This window comes from Oreochromis aureus, linkage group 11 (assembly GCF_013358895.1).
Source record: "Oreochromis aureus strain Israel breed Guangdong linkage group 11, ZZ_aureus, whole genome shotgun sequence".
Classification (NCBI taxonomy): domain Eukaryota; kingdom Metazoa; phylum Chordata; class Actinopteri; order Cichliformes; family Cichlidae; genus Oreochromis; species Oreochromis aureus.
In genome coordinates, this window is record NC_052952.1 from 6,492,524 (window position 1) to 6,516,155 (window position 23,632).

Genomic DNA, 23,632 nt, shown 5'->3' on the forward strand with positions numbered 1-23,632 from the left:
TCATTGGCTCTCCTGAAGCGTCAATCAAGTTGGTGTCCGGGATTCCATTCCCAAATAGGGCTGGCCTGATCTGTAGGTGTTCGCTGACCTGAGACCAGCCAGCGGTAGCAATGCTTCTCATTTCTCTCATTAGAAACGATGGAAGTGGTGAACCTGGATCTTTATTTGAAGAAGCGTGCGTGTCAGAGGTGGAAAGTGCAGTTTAAAAGCAAACATGAAACATTCAGAAATACCTCGTCTGTTATTGACTCGCCCGAATTTCCGTTCTCAGTCTAAGTGCTAAGACTGCCATCTTCCGGTGAATTCAAGGCAACAACAAAAATATAACAAGCGCCTGTTCTAGAGCCACGATTAAACCTCTTCTTCAAGATCCAGAGAGGTATGTATTTTTTTTTTCATCTTACACGTGTGTTTTCTATTATTCCAGCCTTTTAATGTCTTCGTCATGAGTTTGTTCTTCACTTTAAAAATATTTCTGCTTCGACTAGTGCTTTTTAAAAACATAGATGTGTCGCTGTCCCAGGAGACTCCTGTCAAAAGCACCCAATTATGAACAAATTTAAGTATTTATTCACTTAATATTTGCCATGAGTCCCCAATCAAAGTAACACAGAGTATTCATGTGACCTAGGAGCACTCTGACAGTCATTTTAAAGAAAAAAGACTCAGAGGGCATGCATTCATCATCTGGTTTAAAGTTATAGACTGGAGATTATCAGAATATTGGAGATGTTGGTCTGTTGTACCTGAGAGAGAGCTGGGGCATACTCTGGTCATGCCACACATGAACAGGAGAGCTGATCCTGCTGCACTACGAGCCCCAATCTGGGCAGCCTTCATGCTTTTGGCTGTAAGGATTACACCATCTGCTGATGTGACTGTCCAAAGCTCACCTGAAAAAAAGGTGTTACCCCTGGTCGGGTCCATGCCTGCTAAATATGCAGGTGACGTGAGGGTTACGCCTGGCGAACTAAAATCATACTTAAACAAAACCCAGATTGTTGAGCCAAGATATGCAGTTTTGTAATAATGATAATAATAATAATAATAATAATCATAATGATAATGATGATGATGATGATAATAATAATAATAATAATAACAACAATAATAATAATAATCATAGTTCTTGCGGATTTCACTGGGTTGGAAACATGCTCAGAGGCTGGAAAGCTTTCAGCCTGTGCACAGCCATGGAGGCGCTCAATCCAAGCCACATAAGAGCAGTCTGACCGATTTACACATCGCGTGCGAGCCAACCGCTTCTCGTGACAGCGGGACAGATGCTTCTCAGGCAAATGCTGCCTTCACTGCAGGAAGTCTAAGCGAAGCAGCACTGCGCATGCTATCGCACTTCTCTGACGACCGGAGGATGAATTATCCCCTGCTGTAAAACGGTGAGTAAAACTACGACAATGTCTACATACAGTCGCAGGTAGGGTGTGTGGGAGTTTGACACGGGACACGGTGTTTTGTGCGCCTTTTTATTTTTATTTTTTAAAAGGACAGGGGCGCGCGTCCCTGTCGGGGTGTGCGTGCCTCCGCACCAAGCAGACGTCAGTTTGAGTGGGTGCAGGAGTGTGAGCAAGGCACGCAACTGTTCGTGCTGTGTGAGTTGGTGATCCACACTGTTAAGGCCACTTAATATAGCGTGGAAGTTAGTAATCAGTGCTGTTATCTGCTCTTGACTGCATAACAAGCCTACCAGCCATTGTGTCTCTGCCGTGGAATCACCCAAACAGTTTGTAAATGAGTTTCTCCTCCATGGGTTTATGTGCTTTTCACATGCATCTGCTGTCACCTCCTACCTGCGTTGGACTGAAGTGATATAATAAAGAGAACCAGGCTCGAATGATTGCAAAGGCACTTTATTTATTATTAATCGGTAGCTTTTTACCCTGGAGCGGCTTCCTATTTCGCACTGACCATAAATTATCACAGTCCAGTGGGTAGTTTCTTCACATTTGACCACTCCATAATGTCATTATGTGCCAAATGCAAAGCAAATTCTTAAGTTGTTTTATAGCCATAATTATAGCACACACATACACATACATGTAGGCAGGCTACATAGCAGCAGTCCTCGCAGACTGATATAAACTAGAGTTTGCTTTATTTCATCTGGTAACAATAATCCTGGAGATTGCATTTGTTCATCAGTTTCTTAAAAATTCTTAATGCTGCTCTTGTGCAAAAACTAGTCACCTATGTGCAACGATTTGACTGACTGATCTGATGTCAGATTATTCCTTTGACTGAATGAATTAAATAGATGAATATGCTTGAATAGACTTTGCTGTGTTACGTTTGTAAGCAGTGCTTTAGTAAAAGCTGTAAGCTTTTGTTTCAGTATCCACGATGTTCTTGTGCAATCTTAGCAGCAGCATAGGAAGCAAGGCCCGGTGATGTGAGGATTATGTCATTTTAAGCCCTGTATGGACTCATTTCTATGACAGTTGCATGCAAGAAAAGGCTGTTAGAGGGCTGGGCGGGTAAAACTCAGTGATTTGCATGTGCATTAAAGTGTACACACTTGTCATGCAGACGTTAACACGCCTGCTCGCCCCTTTCTGTTTGCAGCTCCGAGGAGAGAGGTGATGGCGGGTGCTCAGGTCACCGTGTCTTCAGGGGAGCTCATGACTGCGAGGGAAGAGGAGGGAGAGTACAGCGGTACTGAGCAAAAATCTCAAGTCCTCCTGCACCTGCAGCCAGTCCTGCATGGGTAAAGTGGCTGTTATTAATATAAGCGCCTCAGAGATGCTTTGTTTGTGTGAAGAGCACAGTGGAGTCTTTGTGTTAAGCAAATTATGTGAGATACATCTGTTGTTTAATGCAGACCTAATTCAAAGAACACAAAATCAAGCCAGGCAGGTATACAGAGGATGACCAGATCCCAACCGTGAAAGTGAGACACCTTAACAACTATATTATATTTGAAGGCAACCTTTCCAACTCTTGCTAAATAAATACAATGAGCATAAAAGGAAACTGAAGTTATTGTTATTTCACCGTTGATTCTTTTAGCTAACAGTCTTTGAGTTTCAGTAGGGATGCATTCACAGATTGCCAAAAAAAGTCAGATTTTTTTTTGAAACTTGTAACTTTTATTGACGGGCATAGCATCAGGCAGGCTGACCTTCCTTTGACTGTAGTAAAAATTCTTCCTTTATTACTTGTAACTTTTATTGACGGGCATAGCATCAGGCAGGCTGACCTTCCTTTGACTGTAGTAAAAATTCTTCCTTTATTATGCACTGAGTAGCACTGGTGGCTGTCTGTATTTTTATTGTTTGGAAATATTTGGTTTTAGTTGATTTTTTTCTTAGTTTCAGTGTTAGTTTTAGACTTCTTAAATTGTTATTGTATGGAGGCTGAGAGTCTTGTAGACATCCCGAGTCTCAATAAAGACGTCATCAGTGCCTCATCAGGCAAATTGTGAAACTTTTTTTAAAGCAAACTAACAAATACTGACACTGAGGATATTTCCTCTATAAGGAATAAAAATGCGGTGCAGTCCCACATAAAGAGTGACATCTGGTCATCCTGCGTATACATGCAGCCAGCTTACTCACATTTTAAGAAAACTTCCAAGGCTTTCATGCAATAAATAATTATTTTATATGTGTGGATCTGTCGCCCTCTGCAGGATGAATGATGACATTGCAGACACTGGCACTACAGTCCTGGCCATAGAGACGCATCATGGTGAATGACACAAAGACATTGTAACTAATTGCTGAACTGAACCTTTCAGACACACAAATCAGCTTATTCAGTCTAACCGATGCAGTAAACGCAATAATGAATCTCTCAAGCTTCACTGTCATTTAACAGATATACACGGAGAGTATTGACATACCTCCTGGGGTTTTTGACGATTCTGACTTTCATTACTGCGAATGCACACTGTAATGTCGCTGCAGGCGGTCACGGCGATGTTTGTGTTCTGTAACGTTTAGATGACAGTAAAGCAGATGGAGATGAGGTCGAGTATGGCTACCCCATCACTTGCGGGGACAGCAGGGCGGTGCTGCTGTTTAAGAAGTTTGTGTGCCCCGGAATCAACGTCAGATGCGTCAAAGTAAGTTGATGTTTAGTGTGATCGTTTAATTATTACCTTATTATTACTGCAAAATTAATTTTTGAAAACCTTTCTCCGGGATGGCATTTTGGTCCCTTCTGTCTTATTACTCTCTCAGACACATAATGTGAGCTGTCCTCCCTTTTATTTTTAACAGTTCAATGACGAGCTCATCAGTCCTAAGCAGTTTGTGCATCTGGCAGGGAAAGCTACTCTAAAGGACTGGAAAAGAGCCATCAGGCTGGGAGGAGTAATGCTCAGGTAGACTCATATAACTTCTTTTTGTCTGCTTTTTGTTGTAGAGCGGGGCACAGCTAAAGTCTCACTCATATAATTTGCAGTTGCTTGGAGTCTGTCAGGGTTTGCCAGTGCATTCCAGAGGCAGTCTGTAAGTGGCATTATCATGATAGCAGGATCAAATAGCACGGATGCAAGCTGCCGAGAAACACTTCTCACCTCTTTATCATGTTTGCGCTTGTTGTTGGTATTACTGTGAGAAGGCACACAAAGCTCAAAAGGCCCTATCTGTTCTTTTCATCTTCATTCCTCCAGAGGCCAGATCAAGACACTCTGTGTCGAGCACACCGCTGGGAAGCTATCAGGAACTCACTGCAAATTCAGTCCTAACATCCCCCCGTAGCTGCGTAGCGTAAATATTTGCCTGGAAACTTTGCAGTGTTAACCTGGTTCTCCCTGTGCAGGAAAATGATGGACTCCGGCCAGATAGATTTCTACCAGCATGACACCCTGTGCAGCAACACCTGCCACAGCACTAAATTTGATGTGCTGATCAACAGAACGCGGCTTCCTCCTGGGAACTCGGTGCAGCCGAGCCTGTCGTGTCTGGCTCTTGACCCTGTTGGAGGGCAGGTGTCTCCCGTGACAGGTAGATTTCAGTTGGCATTCAGTTTGCTGCTTTTTTTTTTACCTCCCACATATGGTTGGGCTGCTGCGGCATCACTCAGGAAACAGAACCTAAACACTTTGGAAACCACTTGAACATCTTTCATTTACAGCAAAGAAACACAGCCTTAGGGGTTTTTTATTTTTTGGAAAGTAATGAACACTGAAATAAGCTGGATGTTTATATATAAACATCAGCAATAAAAAGTTTGCTTTTAATGTTAACCTCACCACCGCACAGAAGAAAATGAAATTCAGGACTGCATTTTGTTCCCATTTCAGAAGACGCACATAAGGCGGCAGAGGTGGAGGAGAGTTTGCAGGATAGGATTAGTGCAGCAGCAGAGTGGAGCAACGGTCCACGGAGGTTTCTAAACCCTGTAACAGCCAATGGACATGCTACCAAAAGAAAGATGGCTGACGTACCTGGTAATTATAAGAACACGTGCATACACTGGGGTGCTTGTTGAATAGATTAATAAACTGCATAAGGCAGGTACGCCCTATTTTAAATAAAGATAACACCCAGATAATTACTGTTCAGCGGGAAAATCTGTGCACAATCAGTCACTGTTGGAACCAGGAAAGCAGATGGCATCTCCTTTCATGATATCCTACACAGCAGCAAACTGCTCACCTCTACTGCTCCACTTTGGGTGTTTAAGCAGTCACCACATGGGTATATGCTCTGTTTAGAAGCCATTTAGTGGCTTACTGCAGTTTTGGGCACAGCACATGGAGCATGTGCAAGTCACATGTTTACCTGCCAAATGTCTGTCAGGTTATATGCTAGAACATGTCCTGTAGGCTCCGGCATCATGAAGGTTTTATTTACTCCTGGCATGCGTTACTTTTCCATCTGTTAAAGGAAATGTTCCTTAGAAATGTTTGACTTTAAAAGTTTCAATGCTATCATGGGTGGAGGCACAACTTCAGCCCACAGATCTTCAAGAGGTTGTACGTCTGTGAGCCCTGAAACCTGCCCTGAAGGGTTTAAATGAGTCATCCTGCAGTCCATTTGTCCCTTGTGTCACACCTCTTGCAGCATCAATTGTTTGACCCCTTTGATACACCAAACCAATGAACCTTTGAATTTGCAGTTGTGCCATTCCTGCAGACGTCCTTAAAGAGCTGCTGACCCCATCTGACATTTCTAAGTGCTATTCTAACCAAGACTTTGATTTAAGGGTGTTTTAAGTGACCTTATTAGGTGCTCTTTAAAGTAGATGACAGTAGATATCGATGCATCTTTAGCCTAGAGATGCATCGATATTGGTACCGTGCAAAAGTCTTGAGACACCCATCATTTATTTATATTTTGCTAGGACAAAGGGAAAAGTGTGCTGAGATTTACTAAAATGTCAAAACAGGCACTGAAGTATAGTATATAACTCAAAAACAGAGTTTGTACAGTTCTAACAAGCCTGTAAGTCAATATTTGGTGTGACCACCTTTAATCTTCAACACAGCCTGAAACCTCTTAGGCAAGCTTTTTTCTACTTTTCTTTAAGTAGTCTTCTGGAGGTTCTGGGCTCTGGGGAGGCCGATCCATGACCGATAGTGTTCCGTTGTGTGTTTGGGATCACTGTGATGCTGAAACGTGAAGCCATTGTTAGTCAGATTCTTTCCACATGGTATTACATGGTGGATCAAAATCTGATGGTATTTTTTCTGTGTTCAGAATTCCATCAAGTTTGTTGACAAGATCTCCAACATTTCCACAAACCATGACAAAACCTTTCAATACTATTTTGCATATCAAACCGTGACATCTTTGATAAATCTAACCAAAATCTAACACAGGCTGCTTGTAATAAACTCCATCAAGATACAATTTAAAATGAGTTCTTTGTCACGTGTAATGTTTTTTTATGCTTGAATGATTCACAGGTCAATGTTAAAAGACTTAACAAACAAAAGAAACATTCCACTGAAAATGGTCAGGTACAAGGACTGGACTGAAAAACCTAGACTTGAACTGCTGCTCACTTTAAAAATTAAAAAGAAAGTCTAGTTTCCTTGGAAGCAAAATATAACGAAATAAGGAGTGGCTCAATACTTCTGCACAGAACGGTTTGTGCCGATTTAAAAATGTAAAACGTTTGGTGGTATTTTACAGATGGTTTTAATAAGAATAATGTTCAATATTGATATCTGAATTTTTTACTCCCTAAAAATCGGTATTGGTATCGGCTCCAAATAAATTGTCAGGCTCTCAGTCGGGTCCTCAGTAAAATAGCCTGTGATGGTTTAGTGAAGGGCAAATTGAAACGTGTCACAGCACATGGAGTGCTGCTTGTCATAGGGCTTAAAACATATAGCCAATTCACTGCTTATACCTCTACTCCTCTATCAGCTCCTGAAGAAATGTGCTGCTTCTCTGTAATGTACATGCACGATGTAAAGAAATGAATGAATTTAACTTCAGAGGGCCTTAAACGGTATTCGGAATATCTTCACCAGACATTCTGCATTTATCTCGACAGATTTTAAGCAAACATGAATTTGCATGCATTTCATATCAAGCATCTTTGACATTTCTACCACTTTCATGCGCTTGACTTGTTTTCCTTTTTTTGGCTCAGCTTTGCACAGATCTCCAGTAATTCTTCATTCACTCTCAAATTCGCCTTGCCCTCCTTTCTCTCCTCTTGGAGCACCTCTTTTCTGACCCATTTTCACACTCTTTTGTCGTTCCCTCTGTCACATATTTGACATCCTCTCTCCAACTGCTGCATCACTCCCATTTCCTTTATCTCTGTATATTTGTTCCCAGTGTTTATCCAACCCTGACATATTCTGTTTCTGTTTTTCCTCTTTCTTTTATTCCTCTTTCAAAGCTGTGACTCTCTCCAAATTTCCCCTCTAACCCTATTTTTCTTACTGCCTGTCCCTGCAGCAACACAAAGCATTGTATGCTTTTACACAAACTAACAAAAAGAAAGGACAAACATGCACACACTTGCATAGATTTCTTTATATCCCATTATAATGCCCTACCTATTTGACCTCCTGTAGATGGGGTGTTGACTTTGTGGAAGGGTGTGGCAGACTGCGGGATGATGGGGGAGGTCCTATCCAGCCTCCAGAATGAACTGTTCAGCACTTTTAAGCGGGTGGAGCTTCACAGTGAAAACGGAAACCTGCAGGAAACAGGTAAGTGCCCACAGTGGGACCCGTCTAACCCCTGGACTGTGAAAAAGGATTCAGTGTTGATGTTAATAAAACGTCAGCTGAGTCAAGACATGAAAAATCAGGTTTCAAAAAGATTTTCAATAAAGCCCCCGCCAGCTAAATCTCTGAAAATTCATTGCTATTGATTTTGCAAACAGCTAACTTCATTGTGGACAAATCATTCAAGCCTTGTAGCTGACTCTTGATTATTTTGTTAGATGTCATGCTGCTTAATTCCTTGTGCGAGATGTTTGGGCTTTTGGATTCGGTGAAACAAGCCACGGACCTGAGGCGCAGCCAGACTGAAAAGAAAAAGATCCATAACAGTGTTTATGGTGAGAAAGCATTCAAAACTATCACGCGGCACATGCAGAGATACCCCGGTGAAGCGAATTAACGAATATTTTCTTCTTGTGTAGACTTTGATGAGCTCTCGGAGGACAAGGGGAAGCAGAGCTGTGATAAAGGGACATCTAAAAAAGCCTCATCACTAAAACACCCTCGAACTCAGCGTAAAAGCCAGACGAGCAGCCATCCCCAGAACTCGCTGCCCTCTGTCAAATCAGCCACAGCGATCCAGTCTCATTCTATCACAGGTTTATGTGCTGCATCTTACCCTCATCTCACAATAAACCCTCAGCTCTTTGCCCATTTCTCTGCCTACACCAGCCAGCGTTGTCATGCTGGAACTGGCAGGACAGACAGGGATGTCCACAGTGCCACGCTGGAGGGGGACCGAGAGATCAGTGAGGCAGACGACCAGGAGAAGTTTCACGGACTGGGACGGGAAGGCAACAAGAGAAAAGACACCTCAGGGATCCACAAAGAACCTGGACGAGGGAGTGTAAAGTTTTGGGAGGGATCTCATGTTAGAAGGGAGGAGGACGAGGCGACAGAAGGCTTGCATGACATTGAAAAGGTGATTATGGGGAGAAAGGCATCAAAGAAACATAAAAGTAAGTGAGGCAGACGACCCCAGAGGGATTCTGTGGGACTAATTGAGGGAATGTGCCGGGAACTGAAAGAAGACACGGAGCGGGGGAAACAATTAAAAACAATATGACTTTGTCAAACTCTACTTTTACCACAGTGATCATATGCAGTACAGACAGCGGTTAGTGGGGTTGTGTTCTCACACAGACACTTTTTTAAATGGAAATGCTGGATTTTACAGCATCAGAGGCAATACAACTGAAATGACTCGTCGATTAAGTGACCGACTGCCCAAAACCATTGTTCGAGTCATTATGGGTGTCATAATATGCCCTATTTTGCAATACGAAGATGCAACTCTACGGGGATTTTTTCTTTTTTTTTACTGCTTTTTGAGATTTTTTATGACACCAGCACTTAACAGAGAAAATAACTGACATTTCAGGTGACAATGAAAGTGTGCTGGTCTGGTTGTTGTGTAGTATTATCACCCACATAGTATCATTGTTTCCAATCCTTTACAAGTCTGCTGTCTTTGATGACACTCTCTTCCTCTAGCTGAACACTGTCACCAATTAATGATAGATTTTTTTTTTAGCTACTTGTAAAATACTTATTTTATTACTTGTGTTTTGCGATTTATATCTTTTAATTTTGTGAAATATTTCTCACTCAGGCTGTGATTAGGATTTGACCACCTGCAGACACTTCCTGCCTGAAGATGTATGGCTCCTAGTTTCTAATCACTCCCTTTAGACGGGAACTGGGTAACTATCCCCTTGCTAGTTAAAAATAAGAAGGGAAAAATAGCCATCAAAATGACCTTGAGTGATAATGAATGCATTTTGAATAAAAACCTTCGCATTTTGAATTCTTAACAGTAGCAGCGTGTGAGTTTTCTTCAAGCGCTAACTTCACACCACTCAATTTACTGATCCTTTTAAAAGTTGGGGCATTGATGGAAATTGGAAAACGTTGGTGGCTAATCTACTGACCGTACAGGCAGGAAGCCAATAAACTGCGTACAGAGGTCATTGTTTATTCAAAGTTTCCCTGCTGGTTTTAATCTCAGCGGCTTCATTCATCTCATTACTTCTCACAGTCAGATTGTTCTAACGTCTCACGCGGACACCTGTTACCTTACTGACCTCTGCACAACAGAAACGAGTGTATTTGAACAGCTAATCAGCCTGCAGAGGAGGAAACACTGCTGCTGTGAGTTCCCTTATCACTGTGTTGGACTTGCAGTCACATGAGAGTTGCTGTTTCTTTTAGTCAGCCGGTGGAAATTGTCCTGTTTTTTAAGGTATCACCGGTTCGACTGACCGATCTTCAGCGTTTTAGGCCACACACAGTGAAGTATAGTAGCCTTCTCATGTTTGCCTCCCCGTTGCGTTTAGCTGTTTGTTTGCTTTTCGAGCTGCATGCCAAGGCCGCGTGATAGACGCTGATGATTTGCCTTTGACAGCTTCTCTCAAAATTCTGATGATATGTTATTATCAATTCATGCACAACACTGCCTGGGCAGATGTAGTTGTTTGTGAGGCAACATGAGTGGCAGCTGATAAAATGACTTTCATCGTAGTGCGGTTCTCAGCATCTCCGCTGACACCTGTCCTGCTGTTGGATTATTCGAACAGTATTTTGCAACATTCTATTAAGTTTAACACAAATTAAACTATAATGGAGAATTCTGAGCTTGTTTATATAAATTGCTGCTCTGTGGCTCAAATACTTGGAAGAAAAGGTCTGCTGTGCATCACACAGGTGTAATTAGAAGTGTTAGCCTGACATATATTGTGCCCCTTTGGTTAAATTAAGTAATCGTCTGAGCGTCGTATCATTCATCTGTCATCCCGGGCTAACAGCATTAAAGTCTGCAATGTGCTCTCATGTTTGGACTTAGATGCATCTCTGTGGCCACCTTTAATTTAATCCACGGCCTTAGAGCTCACACATCGCAGCAAAATGAATGATGATTAGCCTGCTTAATGGCATCTTGATCAAATTGGGGGTCCTGGAGCAGCAGCTAAACGTGTCAGTTTTTAACCTGAACAAGAGCGACTGTCACATCAGCACTTACACAAGACGTCTAGGCTGGGAAGAAAAAGCTGTGATCAAATACAAGTGCACACGTTGCTGGATGCAAAGAATATCCAGGAATTCATATTCAAATACACAACTCGTGTTTTCACACACACCAGATAGGAGACCATGACATGGAAGACAACCAGGTATGCATTTATACGTATCAAAGTCACGGTGGGGTTCTTACCTCTTTCCATGTAGTCGCTCCATCTGTGTTTTATATTTCACTTTGCATGATACCCGAGAGTGATTTCTGCCGTCCGCTATATCAGGTGGACTCCAACAAACATAGCCAGCTGGGGTTGGAGAGAAAATGTAGTCTCATTAAATGTAAATTCAATGCACACAACATGACAGACCACCTAATTTATGGAGAAATATGCTTTGCACCTGTCATGGGTAGGCGTGAAGGCATGCTTACCTGTCTGTCTTGTGTGAGTATACGTTTTACCTCAGCTGTAAAACAGTCGCTAACATGACAAAAAAATATTTTTTTTTTCCAGGATAGTTTGTGCATTACTTGATTCATTAGTCCTCAGGTTGCTGATATGATTTTAAAACATGATTTAGCATATTTAAACAGGAGTGAAATTAAAATGTTTATTTTTAATTCTCGACTGTGTGCAGTGATGGCCCTTTAGCTGGAATAATAAATAGGCTATTCCTCTGCCTGTAGGCATTGTTATCAGACTCCTGTACCTGTGTTTGGAGCCTCTGGCCAGCGAAGATTAGGGAGCTTCTCATTAACATTAAATATATGAAAAGCATCTCACTGTCTGAGCCTAATCTATTGTCTGGACCTCTTAAAGCAGTGTGACTAACCTTTCTTTAAATCTTACAATCTACTTTAACACATGAGATAGCACTTTGAGGCAGTGAGGTCAAATAAAAGAATCTCAAAAAAGTGAATTGCCAACTAAAGGGTTCTCACAAACATACAAGTATAGAGGCACACACTCTCTCACATTGTGGGGTTTTGCTTGGCCGACGTTTGAGCACCTCAGTGCCATTGATAGATCTGACCGCTTGGAGGCGCCCGGCTCATACTCTGAATCCCGCGGAGGGCGAAGTGGAGGCTGGAACTGAAAGTGGGCTTGAGAAAGAAATCTCTCCCCTGAAATGTTTACCCTGACGTCAGTTTGCAGAACTAGCTCTGCCCTGTCTCCTTCACTGTCTCCGAAACTCCACTCAGTCAGATTTTTTGGGGGGGACTAAATGGGCTCCGCTCTGCCTGCGCTGCCGGATCGCACCAAGTAAATGAAATGATTTCTTCTGCACATTTAAAGTGGACTAAATCATCTACACGATGAACACCTGCGCCTTTCTCTTGATTTTGACTGTTCAGATCTACGCCGATGGCATCGAGGGGCCAACAGGTAAGGCACACGTTCATCTCGATCTCCTGGACGCGTTTGGGAAGTTTTACCATACGGATGAAAGTCCACTGAAAGAAAAAGCAGAGCGAGTCTGGTGGAGGTGCCAACTTTTGTGCTCCTGTTCCTCCAAAACACGCTGCTGCGTTTATCTGCGCCTTTCTGCCCCTTTCCACGACTTACCGTGGGACGCTGTCCTCCCAGCAGAGGCTACGAGCAATAACTTTTATAAACTGAAGCTTCAAGTTTTCAAGGTTAATAAAAGGAAGGAAAAAAAGGTTGGTGGTTAGGATGACTGCGTATGGGTGCTCTGGGTCGGGGGAAAAAAGCTCCCATTTCCCTAAACAGCACAGCCCTTTTGCGCCGCGCCGCTTCTGCTTTCTGTTATCGCCCCATTTAAAGGCGCCAGGTAGCCTGAACGGTGTCTGCGATTCAAAGTTAGACATCACTTCATTCAAAGCGACGGCTTTCCTCCTTAAAAACGAAAAATAAAATCAGAGATCCCCGCAGAGCATGTTTGTGAGTCTCTCATATCCCCACAGCCTTGACCCAATCCTTGATGACATCCAGACCCCCCCCTAAAAACCAAAACCACACCGGCGTCGGTTTAAACAGGGGGACTCGGAGACTCTTTAAAAAGTTTGCATTTTAATGTGACACTGAAATGATTACTGATTAATTGTCGCGTGCACTCTGGGATTAGATGAGTCTTTGTCACAAATGCCACATTTTTCTCTTAAGGTGGTGAGATGCTTCTGTTTCTTCTTGGACGAGGTGGGCTGTCTGGCTGCAGAAAGCTCACCAAGAAGCTCTTAATTTTAAAAATAACACGTGAAAAAAGAGAGAACATTTTAGAGGCTGAATTTATTGTTAGAAGAAGTCTATTCGTCTATTGCGAGGCTGGATTGTAACACGGGGAGACTGTGAGGTTTTTTTTTTCAGATGAATAGGGATGAAAATGATGCAGTGTCTGACTTTTTCTTCTAGTTTATTCTCGAGATTGGATTATACCTTATAAATGAAATCTTTAGAAAAGAAATGGGGAAAAAACCTGCCTCATCTGAAAGGTGGAGGGAGAAAGAAAAATAGCAATGAGAATAAATGTCATATTTAGGAATTAAACATTTATTCAGATACAGGTATAAACTCAGGTGTTCTGGATTTATTTTTTTTCACAGTGTCTGAAACGACTTGAGCCTGTTTGAATTAATGCACACACATGCATATGCACAGTGTGCATTAAGCCTAATAAGGCTAATAAGGCGTTAACATGGATATCATTTACACGGCAGACTGTATAAATATGCACCACAGTGCTTGTCACCTGGGGAAGGAAATTGGCTTGATGTTTTCCATTATTACTTTTGCCAGGATTTGCATTTCTTTCTTGCACTGCTTACTGGTTCACGAGACAAGGGAGACGCCACTGATGCTCTGTGTAAGTGAAAGAAGCAGCAGCAACAAAAACACACACACACACACACACAAAAAAACCTCCCCCCCCAACAAACCAAGCATAATATGTTTTGTGGAGAGCTGAATGGAGCACATCATTAAGAGGAATGGGCTGAGACATATGAAGGATTAAATCGCACACAGGTAATTAAAAGAGCTGAATGGAACAGCAACGCTTCACTACGCAACGCTGTGTGAGGGAGTCTGTCAACAAAAATGTACATGCTGTCGTTTCTTTTTCTTTTTTTTTTTAAAGTTTGTTAACTGGAGTGTTGCAAGTCCTTGACGTCTTCCACCTTCCCATTAGCTGCTAATAGGTAACAGTTTAGTTGCCAGTTTTTGCGGCTTCTCTTCTACGTGACTGATGCCACCCCTCCTCCTCCTCTTCCTCTCCCCTGCCTTGACTTCCCCTCATGGCTCCTCCACCTACCTGAATCCTGTGGGAGGCAAAGTTAGGGAGCACGCATAAATGCAGCTTTGACTCTCACAATCTTTAGAGAGTCTCTTTTGCTGTGATTGGGCGAGGACCACGTCTCCACCGTGGATGCTTAAGAACAATTAGGGTTTGCTTCTCTTTTCATTTCTCGCCCCTTTCACCTCTTCCGATCCATATCTTTCAATCCATAACCCTTTCTTGCTTGTGCCGTGGGTCAATGCAGGCCGTCAAGTGAAATGATTATTATCTCTATCTGCTGCACTGGACTCACTGCAGTGTGTTTGATTAAAAATAAAGAAAAGCACGACATTTGCATCAGATTTGCTCAAAGAGCCCGTCACATAGACGGTCGAGTTTCCAGTTGTACAGCTATATGAGCGCGTTTCCTCCATCCTATGGAGCTCAAACTGCCACTTTCACTCCCCTGTTGTCTCTTAAGGGAATAGAATGAATGTTCACTTACCATCTGTCTCCTCTATTAGCACTGAATGTTGTCAACTGAGTGGTGTAATTATCCCGCGTCTCATGACTCATTTCCCAGTTTGATCTAAAGTTAAGGCAGAATATCCTTTTTTTTGCTTATTTCCCTGAATAAGCTAACGCTTAGATCACGATGAAAAGGGCTGCGGAGCCCAGACTGTCTAGCTTAAGCATGGCATGGGATGAATAACACCTCGGGGCCTCGGGTTTGCACTGCATAAACAACAGCACCGATCCTGGGATGTGTAATATGGAAACACCTGCACTTAAAAGCATAGAGGGGATGGAGCTGCAATGATAATCAGATCATCTTTTACATAATTTTAATGAAAAAAAAACAGTAATGTAACTTAATCATGCATCATAGTAAACTGAATAACTAAAAAGTTAACACACACCTATACAAGCATTAGCAGATGTACTGATACATGTACCAAACAGACAACAATAAAACGGTACATATGTGGCTAAAATAATTCAGTCGCTATATTATTTCAAAAGAAGTGTTCCCAGGCTATTTAAATGTTTATGCTCTGCCGATTTGACTGTTTTCTTTATTGCAAAAGGTTATTATTGTAGCATTATTCATCTCCTGGCGCCTATTTGTAGCTGTTACATATTGGTTCTTTAGAGTCCATTAGACGTGCTCACTGTAATAAGCTTCTAACTGAATGGCGAGGAAAAAAAAGACCCTCTGATGCATTTGTGAATTATTGCTGGAGAAAGAAAAAAAAAAAAATACCCATCATGTAGAAAATGTTGCCTCGCACCACAGAGTTGCAGTAAATCCACCAAGTGGAAGTGTTCCCTGCAGGAGCCAGGCCACCATCTGCGGATGGAATACGAACGGGCAGTAAGGATTGGGCCTAAATCAGACTCCTGAAATGACTGGTTGATTTCCATCTTTGTGGGATCAGGGGCAGTAATTCAGAGAGCAGATGGAAAACTTTGCAACTGTGAGGGAAGGGATTGAAGCGGGAGGACGGTGGGGAAAGAATTTCAGAGAGGGAGAAGATGAGAACGACAGAGGGATTCATTCAGATAGATTGTTGGGGCATTTTGTTTTTCTGCTGAGGCCACAGCAGGACTTTTGCAGAGCTCGTGCATGCCGGCCATTCTGCCTTCAGCTTGCACGTGTGTGTGTGTGTGTGTGATTAAACAGGCTGCTTATGAGAGAAGCCCTCTGCTCTCCAGCCTGTCTCTTCTGTTTCTCATCTATTGTAATGTGGGGCTATGTGGAGGAGAGCCAGGCCACGATCGGCTTACTCATCTCACAAGGCTGGAAGATGAAACATATCCATCTACCGTGTGTACTCAAGGAGCTCTGCTTCATGCCAAGTGCCATGATTGGTACGCCTCATCAGTGAAGGCATGTGTCCGGTCTGGGGCCTGCTCCGTCTTCATCTGGGCTAATCTCTCATGTCTTTCCCATGCATCTTCCCTATCTTGGTGCTCTGCTGAGTGTGCAGACATTTATTAGTCTTTTCCTATGCCAGGCTGCGGCTCACGCACATCTTGTGATTGTTGTGCTTAATTAATCCTGCTAAGCGTTTTTCCTGTTCTCTTTTTAATTATCACATGCTAGTGTTCTGTTTCTAAATCAGTCCCAACTTAGTTTTTTTCTTTCCCCCCGTCTGTTGAAGAGCTCTGTGAGTTGTGGCCTACTCAGGCAGAGGATTGTTTGCTCTTCAGAAAGGTCAAGCACTGGTTGGGAGTCATGTTTTAGAGGCAGAGAAAGAGCAGGTCGTTGTCTTTGAGAACAGGGCAAAGCCCAAAGGCAGGTTTGCTTCCGCTGTGCGTGTGTGTGCATGTGTGTGTGTGTCTCCTGTGCCATTTAGCCTTGCCTTTCTCTGTGTGCCCTCACTGCTTTGTATCTGGTCTCGCCGGCCAGCAGAAAGTGCTGAAAGGAACCACTGGGAGGGAAACCTGGCAGATTGGAGATAATTATACATGACACTTATTATCCTGTCGAGGTCTCTTATTGTAAGTGTATTATTAAGGGGCCAGGAATCAGGCCACAGGAGTCCAGAGAAACAACAAGTGGGAAATCCAAAAACAGATTTTCTCCTTTAGAAAAGAATAAACGACCATGAAACGTAAAGCAACGAGACACTAGAGAAATTAGCATGGCATCTGCTCTCCAGATCATATTTGTATTCAATACTTGTGCGCTTCTATTCTACAGCAAATGTATGAAAAAGAGGCCATGAACTGTTGAGCTGCTAACATCAAGCAGGAATGGGAAAACCTTTTCCTTTCTGGCTTTCTTGCTTGCAGAGTGTTGTTAAAAGAAGAGGTGATGCAACACAGAGGTAAACATGCCCCTGTCCAGACTTTATTTTGGAGCATGTTGCTGGCATCAAATTGAAAATATACAGCTGATAGTCATGTGCCACTTACTGTGTACACTTAAATGTAGGGTTTAAATGATTAGCAGATCCTTGCATTCTGTTTTTATTTACGCCGCACTACATTTCAGACATTTTTTTAATAATTGAGTTGCACGTTTGGCCGAAGGCTTGGCTTCTTGTGGATTTCTCAGCTGTGATTGCTCAGGCTCTGCAAATTCAATTTAAATATATTCTAGTTCTTTGCATAGATTCATAGGCCGCTCGTTCTTTTTTTTTTTATTTTGAAAGCTGCACTCTGTCACGTACGCTATGAATGTTTTAGCATATTGATGAAAATTGCATGTGTATGTGTGGTCCCCTGTCATTTTCACATGTGTGCATGTGCTCATCACCTCCGTCTCCGCATGTAAGACTACAAAATCACACGCTGAAGCCTTGACATGCAGCAGGGTCCCGTGTTGCTGAGTGACTGAACTTGCCATGACACTGATGCTAGCATGGGCTTGAGCTGCTGCCACGGTGAGCTCTTCGGGGTTACTGTGACACCTTCCAACACCCTGGAAGAGATGCCAAGAGTTGAGAGATTTACAGTCAGTCGCCTGCCTCGGCCTGTCTCTTCCTTTCCGCTCTACAGCCGGAGTGCGGGTCTCTTTGCTCCCTCTGCCAGTTGTTATTAATGTGGTATTGATCTTTCAAACTCTGGGAAGTCCATTTTACTTAAATTTGATCAAAGTGGCACAGCGCCAGTGGCCTGCAAGTTTGATGTAGGAGTGGGAATTAGCTGGACAGTCAGCGAGGACTCGCATGACGTAAGTGCCTACAAAGAGCGGAGTAATGTTAGCCGTGTGCGTAGTGTACAAGAAAGAGGTAAAAGTAGAAATGCTTTTAAACAGGAAAGAGTGAGCTTTGGTTTTATTGGGGAGCTACATACTGGATCATAAAGGGAAGCTATAAAATATGTAGTCGATGTACTGGTCTGAATTCAAAGAGCTAACATGCTCATTATCACTTAAAAGCACATGTTTCACTTGAGTAACGGACATGGAATATTATCATTGAACACAGATTGGCAAGAGTTTATAGTCTGAATAAGAAAAGTGAATAGCTTGAGTGCATGCACACGCAGGTGTGTAATTAGCCGACAAGGAAATAACCAGGGCTCTGAGCTGCAGCCGTTTCAGTCCCAGTGTTTTCTTCTCCAAGGCAGTGCCTTCCCAACTGCAGAAATTGGGTCTGCAAGACTGATGCTGCAAGTGTCGCTCCTTATCCCCCTGCCCAGAGAAAAGAAAGCCTCCTGAGCAGTTTAAAATTAGCCCGCTGGCCGTGTTTCAGTTCTTTACCTTTCTCTGTGTCAACAAAATTTCCTGCCAGAATCTTCAGGCCCTCTGAGTTGGTATATGCGGTGTGTAACAAATGTTGCTGGAATCAAAGTTCAGAATTAGGACGGGATTGTGGAGTCGAGATCTGACCTATTGTTCGGCTTCTTTTTTAGTCCTTTGCATATGAAACAGTCAGCGAAATATGAGCCCCTGACACTCCTCTAAAAGTCAAAACACTCTCTTCAGGACATTTTTCTCCCTGTAATAGATGCAGGATTTAGTTGCCTTTGTGCCATGAGACCTGCTCTCAAGGGGAGGCAGGGAAGGTGGTATTTCTGGTTTGACCAGTCCCTTCCAGCAAAGAAATATCCTCACGCAGACCCAGGGATGAACCCGAACACTTATCACCCTGATGTATCCCACACTTATTAGACTGACAATCTTTCACATAAACTTTATTAGGACAGTGGAAATTGAAGAGCGTTAAAGTGTAACAGAGCGTGGATAATGTCTACTGTGCTGATTTAAACGAGCGCAGCATTCAAGGCTCGCCCTGCATGAAATCTATAACTAAAACTGAGATCTTTTAAAAAAAGGCAATAACTTCTCAGTTATAGCTTCTGCATTACATGTTTCCCGTTAAATTGAAGGAATTTTTCCCTGCAGCACAGTCTCATGGCACGGGGTGACACTCAGCTGTGACAGCTGCCATTGCTGGTGGGTTATGGGTAGGTCATGGCAGCTGTGGTAGCACAGGTGCCAGCTGGCAGGAAATCACTCAGCGGAGTGATTTTGAACCTGTTGATGGCATATAACAAGTTTACAGTACTTGATTTAAGGTACAATTAACATATGATGATGATGTTGACTAACCAACCCATTCTAGGGCTTAAAATACTGCTTTTTTCAAAGTTGCTGACATATAAACAAGATCTAGTTTAGTGCTGAATCAGTATTAGATGATGAGATATTCGTAGTAGGATTGTCCTGTGATGTATATATATTTCTAAAAAAAGAAACAGCTATTAAAAATAGTTCTAATAGGCCTAAAAAGTACTACGCCTTTTAGGAGTGTTAAAAATATTACTGCAATGTGCACAACAAAGTAATGGTAAATGGACTGGTTCTTATATAGCGCTTTTCTACTCTTCTGAGCACTCAAAGCGCTTTACACAACTTGTGCATTCACCCATTCACACCAGCACATTTTTCCTAGGTGCTTTCTAACTGACATTCACACACATTCATACTCTGATGGACGCATCGGAGAGCAATTTGGGGTTAATATCTTGCCCAAGGATATTTGGTATGCAGACTAGGGGAAGCCAGGAATTGAACCACCAACCTTCCGATCAGTAGATGACCTGCTCTACCACCTGAGCTGTAGCTCAAAGTCACAATAAAATGAATGAACTATACTCAAAGTATCCCCTTCCAACATGTTTTATCAGTCATTTTAAATGGCTCTATATAGACCATCTAGTGACCTTGAAGAAGAGGTCAGAGGTCAAATGTAACATGATATTTTAAGTCTTTATACACTACTTTATATATGTTGACAGTACACATCGCACCACAGAATCATAGTTTGACCAAAAACCTTGTTACTTACAATTTTTGACCAACAAATAATTAAGTTTACCTTGAAGATCTTGGTGGATGGAAGCCAAATTGTAATTATTTGTAACACGACCCTACCCTCCACCCCTACAAAGGTTAATATTCTGATCACTCAAAAATGTTTAAGCTATCTTGCTCACAGACAGAATGACACACGCAAATGCTAAAAAATAACTTGGGGCAGGTAACGAAAATGAAAGCAGTGGTAAACAAAGTGAATTCATTGAAACAGGTGATTTCTTATAGATGCCAAGGGGAACCTGCACCTGTTTAACTTTCCTGCAAAGGTAGCTGTGAAAGCAGAGCCAGTGGCAGCTTGTCTAGTAAGCTAGTCTCCTATCAGGCTCCTGTCAAAGACCAGAGGTTTATCCACAATGCACATGTGCAAACAACCAGACAAAGCTGCTGCTCCCTCAAGCTCAAGACATGGTTAATGTGACACAAACATACCCATGATAAATGACACGTGTGTGTGTGCGATGTCCACCTTCTAGTCTTTTCTCTTTAAAGGCCACACTGTGTTATAAACTAATTCAATACTAATAAACGATAAGTAACCTTTCAGAGCTTTAAGGATATCTCAGCAGCAAGAACCAAAACAAAATTGGACTTTATTTTGGTTCTTGCTCGGGGAGTTTGTGCAGCTACACAGCAGCCATGGTAAGAAGTATGAGCGGGAGTGCAGTTATTTTGGAGGTGGCAAGACTTTACAGCACACAGGAGGCTCTGGAAAGATGGCGCCTCGTCCTCCTCTGAGGACTCTCAGGTTGACATGGAGGAGGCTTCAGAGGTGGAAACAGACCAGCTGGAGTCCAACTCTAAATCATCTGATTGGAGGGTGGAGAAGAGATGGTTGAAGCAGTGACAGGATGGACTTCTCCATGTTTTGGTCATCCCCATATTTTTGTCTTCCGCATAGAGTGCAGTGCTTTGCTGCGTTCCAGCAGCCAGAGGTTTGATCCCAGGGGAATCGCAGAGGAACCGCATGCTCATGTAGAGATGTGCATTTCGTGTTTACAGGCGAAATAATAAATCAATTCAAACCTGCAGGCTGCTGCTCCCAGCCCGTCTCATCAGCAAATATAAGGGCAGTGTGACTTTTGCACGGACAGAAAGAGAAGAGCTGGCAGCGCCATGTAGGAACCTCAAAGACCACAGCCTGCCCATCTGCAGCCTCTGCTCCACCTCAGCTAGAGTCCCTCTTCTTTAAAGGATCAAAATCCCAAAACTATAATTAATATTTGATATTTATAGTTCATACTGAAGTAGTTTTAAAAAAAATGAGCCATTTAAAGTGGAAAAAATATTACTGTATAATATTTATACAGCAGTTTTTGTCCTTGGACTGAAAAGAGTCTGGATTAAGGGTTAATTTCATTTTTATTGTGCTTAGTTAGGTTTTGAGAACCAAAACTATTGGGTTAGTGTTAGGGACAAAGAAAAAAACCTGCTTTGGTTCAAATACTCTCTGTCATAACATTAACCCTGCACACAGAGAAATGAGTTAACTGTACACAGTGCACTGACCTGTGAAACCACTGGGTCCTGACCGAGCCTTTATAGGCTGCAGTGAGAAAAAATGTTAAGAGTTCTTTTTGAGGAGTTTAAATTAAATAACTATTAGAAATTCTAGTTGAAGTAAAAATACATCCAAACTGGAGTTGGATGGTTTTATCACTAATGTGGCTGTTGCTTGCAGTTTCATCATAGGTCCATGTGAGGAAAGTTGCACACTACTCCTCCAGATTCGTAATTTTTCTTATTTTTGTAGAGTTCATGCAGTCCTCGTTCTCCTCTGAACTGCGGGTGCTTTGTGTGAGTACCAGTTTCAGTTTTGAATGTAAACAAATGCAGTGAGTCTGCAGAATATGGCAACGTGCTGTGATACGCTAGCAGATGTGTCGGCTTCTAACCGCTCGATGGGTTGAAAAGCTTTTGTCAAGTGATGTTAGTAAAGAGAGTTTGGGAACTCGGCCAGCCTTGAAAGCTTTGTTCTGACTTAGGTGTTGAAGTGAGACAGAGCAAAAGCAGAGGCTATTGATTTCTCAAACACAGCTTGTCACAGTCAGCCTATTGTCTTCTTCCTCTTGAAACTCTCCTTTCGATCCTACATGACCTCCCATCACAATACTTCTCACTTTGACACGCCGCTTTTTCAGCAGTTGCTCAAAGGATTGTGACAACCCATTTTATAAAAAAAAAAAATATATATAAAAAAGTCTTTTGCACCTTATCTGATAGGCTTCTATAGTTTCAGGAGCAAGTTCAGGATTTGCCTCTTTACCATTTTCTGTGTGGCCTGATCTGCAGCGTGCACATTCAACCATTCATTAGCAGCCAATTCATAGAAAACAGTATCTATTATTCATTTTCTTTGACAGGATGCTATAATTGCCCAAAGGCAAAAACATGATCTGTATTTGCTACCCAGTGCATTAAGACAGCATGCGAGTCACTTCTTCAAGGACACTAATGAAGAGAGAGAGAGAGAGAGCTCCTGACCAAGAAAATATTTGCCCTTTATCCTCAGTTCGTGTTGCTCCTATTGTGTTGCTCAGAAACAGGTGCAAGATTAATGTCTGCACAGTGCTTTGATGTTTAGGTCTTTTTATACAGACATATAAAAAAGCTGGTCATCTTCTTACCTGAATTCCAAGTAGGGTAGCCCTGGCAAACGTGCCCTCAGGGCTCTCAGGACCTCCGCAGAGGGCCTTCCAGGGTCCTCCTGGGCAAGTGATTTCTTAGCTGCCCGATGTTCCTGAGACGCGGCTCATTGAGCGGTTTGAAAAACCTTTGTTTGTACCTGTGCTTGCTGTCTGACTTGTCTGCCAGCTGACATGAGGCTGGCAGTTAAGGTTGCCCCATGAGACGAGGAACTTATTGATAGGCTGAAGTGGGCAATGGTATGACAGTGCCATTCTGTACACTTGATATCTGCAGAAATGCTTGTCTGTCATACAGTAGAAGAATTGAATTTCCTCTGTTGTTCTTTTTTTTTTAGAATAGAGGGTGCTATTAGAAGTAACTTGAATCAAATTGGAGATTTATATAATATTATGCTATAGTCGATTGCATCTATATAATATGTGAGTTTCTAAAATATACTTCAGTGGTAGAAAATGACTGACTGTATCCCTGTGAAGTGAGCTGTTGCAAAGGCGCCGACTCACAGGGCCTGTGCATGCCCTGTGGATCCAGAATTCAGCGCTTTTTTGTTGGTTTTGGCATTTTGATATGAATGGCAGACATCTAGCGAAGGACCTGGAAGGGCTAATATGGATGGAATGCTTTCATGGTATTTTCAAATAGCCTGGACCTACCGCAGCCAAAGGCAGAGCACCGTTTGCGTGTCTCACATTAGCACAAAAGCCAAAAAATATGCAAGAATGCCCAGTGAGCCCACGGGGTGTCGTTAACAA

At 42.5% G+C, this 23,632-nt stretch overlaps 2 protein-coding genes across 4 annotated transcripts in view; both read left to right on the forward strand.

Annotated features, from left to right (window-relative positions):
- Positions 1 to 71: 71 nt before the first annotated feature.
- On the forward strand, positions 72 to 10,374 carry LOC116329676 (glucocorticoid modulatory element-binding protein 1-like). Of its 2 annotated transcripts, XM_031751745.2 has the most exons (11): positions 72 to 379; positions 2,581 to 2,722; positions 3,647 to 3,705; positions 3,960 to 4,081; positions 4,239 to 4,342; positions 4,783 to 4,967; positions 5,267 to 5,413; positions 8,003 to 8,140; positions 8,377 to 8,493; positions 8,578 to 9,077; positions 9,768 to 10,374. In XM_031751745.2, the coding sequence occupies exons 2-11, from the start codon at positions 2,598 to 2,600 to the stop codon at positions 9,783 to 9,785; spliced, it is 1,515 nt and encodes a 504-aa protein (XP_031607605.2). In that variant the 5' UTR covers positions 72 to 379; positions 2,581 to 2,597; the 3' UTR covers positions 9,786 to 10,374. The 2 variants fall into 2 exon arrangements, with proteins under 2 accessions (XP_031607605.2, XP_039475487.1); XM_039619553.1 differs by lacking the exon at positions 72 to 379 and adding an exon at positions 1,273 to 1,397 and having other exon boundaries at positions 8,578 to 10,374.
- Positions 10,375 to 12,158: 1,784 nt separating this feature from the next.
- Positions 12,159 to 23,632, forward strand: part of ptprub (protein tyrosine phosphatase receptor type Ub) — a 185,221-nt gene continuing 173,747 nt past the window's right edge. The window contains exon 1 of one of the 2 annotated variants that reach the window (XM_039619552.1): positions 12,159 to 12,555. In XM_039619552.1, coding sequence (XP_039475486.1) covers positions 12,486 to 12,555 — 70 coding nt within the window. In that variant the 5' untranslated portion in view covers positions 12,159 to 12,485. The remainder of the gene's footprint in view (positions 12,556 to 23,632) is intronic. The other variant, XM_031752528.2, reaches the window with a different exon arrangement.

Coding starts and splice junctions, on each gene's coding strand:
- LOC116329676 (XM_039619553.1), top strand. CDS start 2,598: ATGGCGGGTGCTCAGGTCACCGTGTCTTCAGGGGAGCTCATGACTGCG. Junction 4,968..5,266: donor GCAGGTGTCTCCCGTGACAG/GTAGATTTCAGT, acceptor TTCCCATTTCAG/AAGACGCACATAAGGCGGCA. Junction 8,494..8,577: donor GATCCATAACAGTGTTTATG/GTGAGAAAGCAT, acceptor CTTCTTGTGTAG/ACTTTGATGAGCTCTCGGAG.